Here is a 9,523-nt window from a genome sequence, read left to right as displayed (position 1 = left end):
TTTTTTATGGGGTTTTTTTGCTACTCTAACATTCCCCCATCTGAAGAGGTAACCCTAAAATCTTTTAGAGATTAGATAAAAGCTCCCAAATACTTTTTACAAAAATGTCTATTATCTTTGAAATTGGTAGAATTAATTTGTTTTATCTATATCACTAGTTTATTTAGGATTTTCTCTGCCAGGTTATTATCAATCTAGGATTTTTTTTCAGGTGACTTTTTTTTCAGGTGACTTTTTTCAGGTGAATTCAGCAATTCTAATAAAACATACAAATTCTTTTCTCCCTTGCTAAAACTCTGTCTGATCATGAACATTTTTACTTCATTCCAGTTCATTCTATTTGTTTATGTATCAAGACTACATTTTTTAAAACAAATATATCCTTTTAGTAAACTTACTATCCATCATTGATTTACTCTTCTATCTGAAAGTTTGTGAAACTACTCCTTCTTGATTATTATACACAATTTCTGTTTACACATCATCTTTTATAAGAAAGTATATCACGCTTCATTTGGATTATTTCAGAATTATTAATTGATTTATAGAGAGTTGATCTTTGATTTGTTATTTGTGATTGTTTATATTGACTGTCATCTTGAGAGGACCTGGAATCATCCCGGAGACAAATCGTGGACATGTCTTTGAAGGATATCTAAATTAGATTGATTGAGGTGGGGTGACACACCTTAAATCTGGCCAGCACCATAATTTAACAGATTGAGGTCCTAGACTGCACAAAAGGAGAAAGCCAGGTAAGTACCAACCAGGATTTTCTCATCACTCTCTGTTCCTAACTGCAAATGAAATGTGGCTTACTGCCTTCCCCATCATGATGGAGAGCATCCCTTGGACTCTAAGGTAAAATAAGTCCTTCCTGTAAGTGGATTATGGTCAGATATTTGATCACAGCAACTAGAAAAGTAACTAATACAACATTGTTAGATGTGCTTTTGTTTTTTGAGACAGAATCTTGGTCTCAAGAACAGTACTAGCAAAAGTTAGCCTACAACTTGAGAGTATCCTGCCTCATGTAGGCACATCCTGCATTTATGAGGCAGTGTAACAAAGTGCTATAGCACCAAATTCCATTGGGAATAATTACCACATTCTGTAGGCCAAAGTTGGTACTGAAGAAGATAAATATGTTTTCTACGTTTCCTTTTGGGCATTACGCAAATTAATAGAAAGGCAACAAGATATCTTGCAGCCACCTGACATAGATACTATAACAAATGGCTGTCTACAAGGCACAAGGAATTCTCTAATTAGACATAGCAACTGAAATTTAAGCAAAAAAAAAAATATGCTGGTACAAGAAACTTCGAAATTATTGTCTGCCTCTATGTAATGATAAATAAAGTTAGTGAACAAAATTATTAACCACAGAGGCCAATGAGTTATTTGCTATAACTATTCTCTTGGGTTGCAAAGTACAGGACCAACAACCACTGAAAATAAGGGTGAGTCGTTGGCTGTAACCTGAGCCAGCCTTGATCATTCTTACCAAAATTGGTGTTTCCACCTCCCGATGTTTGTGGGCACACAGGACAGCACTCCCCAGTGGGTATTGTAGGATTGGCACAGGTGAGCACTTCTTGGCATTCTATATTGTCACAAAGAATGGCGCCGTTGTCACAGACACAGATCTGACATGGAGAAGGTTTCCAAATGTCCCTGTTTAAGTACATCTGGCCATTCTGAGTGCAGGCTATTTCTTCGTCATAATCTAAAATAAGAAGAAAAGAGTTAACCATCTGAAATTTTGTCATTTGGGAATTGTTTAAGATGATGAAGCATATTGTCACTGTTAAAAAGTTCCAAGAATTAACCTAAGGTTGGGGAGCTGACTCAATCAGGAAAGTGCCTATTGCACAAGAATGAGGAGCCGAATTGGATCTTCAGGGCTCATATAAAAAACTGAGTGTGGTCATAAATGTCTGCAACCCTAGTGCTGGCAGGCAGATCCCAGAGCTCCTGGTCAGTCTATCCAAGTAGTGTGCTCCAAGTTCAGTGAGAGATTCTGCCTCAAAAGACAAGGTAGAGGGCAACAGTGGACACACACACACACACACACACACACACACACACACACACAAGCAGGAGCACAAAGAACTAACCTATTTAGGAAAGAAAGCACAAATGAATATATTCTATTCAGTATATACAAAAAACAGTAAGTAATTAAGAAATTATGAATGAAACTACCCTCCCTAATGGCTGAAGAAGAAATGGAAAAAAAAATATTCAAATTACAAATGCTTTTAAGCTAGAAAATACTTCTCACAAAATTTTATTTTTGAGGGTATGAGTCATAAAGAATAATAAAAATAGTAAAAAGGCATAAAAATCAACTATTTGAAAACAGAGAGCAGAAGGAAATTTCAAGAGATTATGAAGCCTTAGTATCCAGTGCACCCTACATGGCTTACAATTTACTAGTAATTTTAGATTAGTAAACTCCATGTCAGGAGTTAGAATATATTTGTGTACTGAGAGAAGCTTCCAAGTGGTATATGGGCTTATTAAAAGTATTTTAAACATCAAAAAGAAGCAAACAAACATTTCTCTTTCATGAATTAGATTTCCATTAGCCATACTAAACTAAAGGTACTCTCTCATTCAACACAACTCAGAAACACAGTTCACACAGAATAATAGTAATTATCTTTCCATCGGATTAATTAAAGAAGGTTGTAACAAAGAAATATAGTATGTTATTATGTAGCATTTGCTAATTACCTTTCCATATTTTGATAGCTTTAAAATATTGGGAAATAATTTTGCACATGAGCATACAAAGTAATAAGAATTCTACTTAATATAAAATACATATATTGTATTTAAAGAGACATCTTCTAAAAGGGCTTTTTATGGGTAGGTGTGTGAACATGTGTGAGTTTATGTGTACTGTGTGAATACAGGAGTCTATGGAAGTTAAAAGAGTGTGTCAGATCCCCTGGAACTGGAGTTACAGGTGGTTGTTAGCTGTCGTGTGGGTACTGGGAACTGAGTCTTGGTCCTCTGCAAGAGCAGTAAGTGCTCTTAAGCACTGAACCATCTCTCCAGCCCATATGTTATGTCTTTAACTACAATTTTATAAGAAACCAATCTACAGTATATTAAAGCATAATGTGTATTATATTGCAATGCTTATGTACTCAAGAACTTCTCCAGATACTTAAATTCAACGCATCTATAAAGGCTAAAGACCTTGCTTTTCAGTCTTTGCACATACTGGTCCTATTTTCTCTCCTTCATCCCATATTTTCAGTGCTATCACAACTTGCTTAATTGAAATCTTCTTCCAACATTCTTTTCCAACAACCCTACATGAATTAGGCTTCTTCAATTCAATTGATATGCTTTCTAGAACTCTTTAAATAATTCATTTATTATTTTTTAAAATATTTTATTTATTATCCTTATTTTATGTGTATGAGTATATTGCCTGCATGTATGTATTTTTAATGTCTTGTAATTGAAGCTAATTGAATAATTACTGAAAAGCAAAGCAAACATATCTGCCTTCATGAAAATTACTATTAGTATTAACTTTTAAAAATGTTTTATCACCTCCTCCACTAAAGGGTAAAATCATAAAGTTAAGGATTGGTTGTTTCTTAGTCAAAATTGAATATCCAATTCTTTACATCATACCTGTCATAGGGCTGTATTTCAATAATTATTTGTCCAATGGATAAATGGTCAGAAGGAAGGGAGGAGAAGGGAGGAAGTGGGAGGGAGGTAAGGAGGGAAGGAAGAAGAAATCTAAATTCTGATTCACTAACTTTATAGTATAGCTAACTTTGAAATTCATAAATTAATTTTAAAATATATCTGCATGGTTTAAAGACATTATTAGTGGCATAGAAATATACTTAAATGCTGATGAAGAACTACAGAAAGAGATGACAATTAAGTAAGCCAAGAAAGCTACGGGAACCTGGGATGAAAGAGAGAAAGACAAGACCAGGCAACAGGACCAGTGGGATAGTAATCTTAACACCAAAAAATGAACCTCGTACATTTTTACTTGCTATTTATACCTCCATAAAATAAGAATATTTTTCTCACACCACGAAAGAATAATTTGCTTCATATGTATATACATATATATTTTTTTCTTTTGCCATGGACCTGTGATAAAATACATGGCAAAAGGAAAATCTTCAGAGTAAAATATGTGTGTGATTTTACAAGAATGCCAAGTTTTGAACCTGTTTGTCTTAAAGATCTTTACTACATAATAAATATCTAATCAAAAAAATATTGACTATGTCTACAGTGCTATTATAGGCATTTAAAACAAGGAGAAAATAGGATTCGTGTTTTTAGAAAGATTTTTATTTTATGTGTTTATTTTTGTGTTTGTGTGCCTCTGTGCATTAATGTGATTTTCTAGAAAGCTATCTTGAAAACAAAAAAGTAAACATAAAAATGTGTGAAGGGGCCCAGGCCCTGAGCATTGTTCAGCAAGTAGGGGACCCTGGATTCCCATGCTCAGTTCTGCCTATGCTGCCCTGGAAATTCCTTCACCAGAAGCCAAGCTCAAACAGCTTCCTTCACCTTGCTTCCACTGCTTAGGCCCTCCTACACCACCCAGGAACCATGCTCCAGGAACCATGATCCAGACACTGGCTACTGGCCTTCCACACCAGACTTCCCACAGCTCGCACTTCAGGAGCCCATCCCACATGGCCTCCTGTAGCCATTAGGAGATACCAGCTTCCCTTGCTTAGGCCTGCCCAAGTCACTTTGACACTTTCTGCCTACTGAGACCTACCTTTCCTGAACACTGATAACACCTCCATTGAAAGAAGAAAGGTGACTTGAGGAAAGAGAAAGAGAGAGAAAAGAAAAAGAAACTCAACCAACAAACTACTCCAGATGTATAAGTCCCAGTGCAGAAACAGAAACAACATGAAAACTCAAGGCAACATGTCTACTCCACAAATTATTAATTATATAATAAAGGCATATAATAAAAAATGACCTGGAAGAACTTCCAGAGAAGTAATTCAAAGAATGATTGTGTTCTGGGCACGACAGTACACACCTTTAATCCCAGCACTCTGAAGGCAGAGGCAGGAAGATCACTCTGAGATCATGTCCATCCTGGTCTTCCTAGTGAGCTCCAGGCCAGCTGTGGCTATAGGGAAACCCTATCTCAAGAAGACCAAAAAATATTTTAAAGAATTATTGTAAGTATATTCAAACAATTCAAAGAAGACATGAATATACTCCAAGAGAACAAAAAAACAAAGAATTGATTAAAATAAGAAAGTCAGTCCAAGGTATGAAAATAGAACTCAACAATGAGAATTTCTGAAGAAAACCCAATCTGACGTGATGTTTGAAATTAAAAACTCAATAAACCAAATAAAAACCTCAGTGGAAAGTCTCAGCAATCAAATTAATCATGTAGTAAACAGAAACAGAGTTGGAAGATAAGGTAGAGAAATTCAATTGAATCACTCAGTAAATGAAAATGATAATTTTTTAAATATATAAAAAAGGGACAGTTCAGCACCATGAAAATACCTAATACTTCAGATTATGGGCAAAGAAAAAGGAGAAGTATACTGTAGAGAAGGCATAGACATGAACAATTCCAGAACAGTTAATCAAAAGTGGTCTCTGATTTTCATTTAATTATCCATGTCTTCTGGGAGTAACACTGTCCACACATTCAGGCTAGTTCTGTGCAAACTCTATTTTTTTCAAAGTTATACTTTGAAGTTAACTTACTAATTACTGGCTTTTCATACATCTTTTCAATTATTCTTGGATTTTGTTAAATCACCCACTAGTGCATCCTTGTAGTAGTACAAGGCATGGGATACCTCTTGGCAAATTATTGGTCAGAGAGGCCCCAGAAGTCTCCAGAACAACACAGGTTATTGCCATTGACCTTGGTTACCCACCATAAATATATGGCAAGACTGTAGTGCTGAAGATACTGCACACTTTGACTGTAGGACTTACTAAGAAATTGACATGAAACAACTAGAAAACATCCTTATTGCTGGCTGAATTACATAGTACTAAAAGGTTCAGTGCAGGCTGCTGGGGGAGAAAATACATCAATGGTCTTACCCAGAGCTGGACTCTGAATATTGTAATACTGACCTGCCACGTAAGATGCATCTAGTGGTACAATAGTGACATGGTGTGTCTATTATGGAGTAAATTTCCTCCTGCTTGGATTTGTGGCCTGATCCACAGGAAAATATTTAATATCTGGTACTATAATCCTGGTCAAAAGCCCTTGACTGGGAAGGTTATAGGCCCTAGAGTACATCCTGTTGTTATTTTACTAAATAGTCATAGTATCAAATTACCTTTTGAATTGTTTTTATATCACCAGACCTGAGTTTCTCTCAACCTAACTCAGAGAAGCTTCTTTCTGCACTGGACAGCACTCAATGGAGAGATGCATAACTGATCAAACTGGTAAGAATAAGTGACTCAGTGCTCGGCCCAAAACAGGATGGGTACCACCATCAAGATTCAGAGAACATCAGAGAAACAAAGGTGAATAGAATGTAAGAGCCAACGGGAGGAAGGCTGTGAAACATTATATACTATCTTCCAAACATGATATGGATATTGCAGCCATGAACTCACACCAGTGTTGGTTGCCTACACAGGACCTACACAACATCAAACCAACATAAAGTCTCAGTATAGATGGGGAAGAGGATCTCTAGGGCCCATTCAATATTGTGGAGCTATTGGTAGTGGACAATTGTTGATGAGGGAGAGTCACTTTTTTATTGAGGTTAAGGCAACTGTATATTTCCTATGCTGCAATGAATAGCCCTGCATTCATGCAGCTATGGGCAGCACTAAATGAACATAATAGTTTAAAAAAAAATAAAGACATGAAGTTGGGAGGAGGAGATGGTGAGGGGTGTTGGAAATGGAAATGGAGGGTAGATGTAATCATATTTCATTGTATACATGTTCAAAAGTCTCAAAAATAAAGATTTTTCAAAAGAGGTCTAAGAAAATATCACAAAAACAACAAAATGAATGGAATTGATATGCATCATTCAATAATAATTCTTTTTTAATTATTTATTATTTTCATTTTATGTGTATGAGTGTATTGTCTGCATGTCTGTGAGTGCACCCATGTTGTGCAATGTTGCAGAGGTCAGAAGAGGGTTTCAGAGTCCCCTGGAACTGGAGTTAAGGATGGTTCACAGCCATCAAGCGGGTGCTGAGAATTGAATGTGGGTCCTCTGCAAGAGCAGTCAGTGCTCTTAACCACTGAGCCATCTCTCCAGCCCCAATAATAACTCTTAATATTAATGATCTCAATTCCCCAATAAAGAAGCATAGACTAGTAGATTGGACTAAGAAGTAGGAGCCATGCTTTTAACTGCCTTCAAGAAACACATCTCACCATCAAGGATAAGAAAAAGGATGGGAAAAGACATTCCAAGCAAACAGAACTAAGAAACAAGTATACATATTCTAATATCTGATAAAATAGACTTTAAACCAAAACCAGTCAGAAGAGATAAGGTAACATACTGATTAAAGGAACAATCCACCAAGAGGATGTTAGAACTCTAAACATGTGCACAGCAAATACAGATGCAGCTGATTTCATAAAAGATGTACTATTACATCAAAAACACAGATTAGCCAAAACAAGGCAACAAATGAGTGTAATCCACTCTCAACGGTAGACAGGTCATCAGAACTCACAAATGGTCAAGTGCAGAGAATAAGAGACTGTGGCATGCTCAGCTCTAAATGGGACATCTTATCAGATAGATGCCCCTCCCTCCAAAGCTCAGAGATAATCACAGAGGAGAGGGTAGAAAGATTATAAGAGCCAGAGGTAGTCAATATCTGCAGAGCAGTAGAGTTTACCTGACATGACAGGGCCATTGTACCCCTGAGTTCACAAAGGTTATCACTGCATGCACAAGAGATCGAGTTACTCAAAAGTACAACAGGGATGTAGAAGAGACTCCTGAAGTCTCACTTCTGAGGAGCTACTGGCAATTAATGGCTTCTAAGGAAGGGAAAGTCAATTTTCTTCAGGAATGTACCTCTGAGAGGCTACTCATGCTCTAGTAGATGGTTCTACATATTATATATTATGTACATATATGCAGCTCTAAGAGGCCTCCTTGGGGTTTTAAAATTTATATATATGTCTGCTGTGTTGTTGGCACCCCCAGCCATTCCCCACTACTTGCCCTTCTGGTGAATCTAGTCAGCCTATCTAGAGGTCTTGTTTTAGGAGGGTCAGCTGTTCCTCATCTAGCAGTAATCAGTTGTTAATATTCCTCTGGATAAGATTGGGGTCTGCTGTTCATTTTCCCAGTTCTATGCTGGGTCACTATCTGGGAATCCCTTTGGCCACCCTGGCCAACAGCTCAAAAGAAGGTATCGCCTGTCTGGCATTGTTGCTTATTATGTAAGCCTATGGGAGGGTGCTATCTGGGAAGTGGGTGTATAATAATAATAATTCTTCAAAGCATAAAAATTTGCTCCTTAATAATTAGTAGATGTGAAAAACATTACCATTGAAATATACCTGATGACTTTATATCCATGCTCAGATGCCAAGGAGCTCAGAAAGTAACCGACTGTGACTAGTAATAATCAGATCTATACAGATTAGGGACGCATGTGCATCTTAGTGTCAATTGTATTAAAAATAAATTTTTCTGTAAAAAATTACATATATGATGTTAGAAGGGGTAAAGTGGTGAGGGGGAAAAGATGAGGAGTTGGAGGGGAACAAATGTGGGAGGATTGGATCAAAACACATTATATGTATGTTTGAAATTCTCAAACAATAAAAAGAAGAGTGTGGCATTTGCATGAAAAATTAATTCAATACATGCTACTTACAAAATGAATATTCTCAAAACATAGACTTAAACACAGACTTACATTCATAATCATTGAACAATTGCATTATGTAGATAATTTTGAAAACGTTGGAGCCAGCAAAATGTCTCAGAGGGTAAAGACATCTATCACCAAGCCAAATGACCTGATCTTGATCCCTGGGCCCCACAGAGTGCAAAGAGAACCAAGTCTCAAAAGTCACACACACACACACACACACACACACACACACACACACACACACAAGCACGCACAATAAATGAATACAACTAATTTAAAAATTCTTTAAAGTACTTTTTTTCATGGTTGGAGAAGAACTATCTATTCATTGTTTTTAAATACCATTGTTTAAAAATTAAATAGCCCATAAGATTACCTAACTATTTCTCCCACAGTGTGAGTGGTAGTAGTTGGTGATGAGTACTGTTCAACCATATTAATGGAAGTGAGGAGATAGTGGGAATGTGCCTAGCACTGACTGTTCAAAATATTGAATGCACAGGTTTTCTGTTCTCAAAGCATGTCATTGTGGAGTATCATCTATTAATATATAATATATGATTTTTATATATAATTGTATTATAACATTGTAAGGTGATATAATAAAAATCAAACACACAAATTATCATACAATACATAA

At 36.3% G+C, this 9,523-nt stretch overlaps 1 protein-coding gene across 1 annotated transcript in view; it reads right to left on the bottom strand.

Moving 5' to 3' along the window:
- The window catches only part of Col5a2 (collagen type V alpha 2 chain), a 146,350-nt gene that overhangs the window by 74,552 nt on the left and 62,275 nt on the right, over positions 1-9,523 (bottom strand). The window contains exon 2 of the mRNA XM_017798841.2: positions 1,508-1,729. Within this exon, the coding sequence (XP_017654330.1) occupies positions 1,508-1,729 (222 nt within the window). The remainder of the gene's footprint in view (positions 1-1,507; positions 1,730-9,523) is intronic.

This window comes from Nannospalax galili, unplaced genomic scaffold, assembly GCF_000622305.1.
Source record: "Nannospalax galili isolate Female #2095 unplaced genomic scaffold, S.galili_v1.0 scaffold115, whole genome shotgun sequence".
Classification (NCBI taxonomy): Eukaryota; Metazoa; Chordata; class Mammalia; order Rodentia; family Spalacidae; genus Nannospalax; species Nannospalax galili.
Note: the sequence above shows the minus strand (reverse complement) of the source record. Positions and strands in the feature narration are given on the sequence as shown.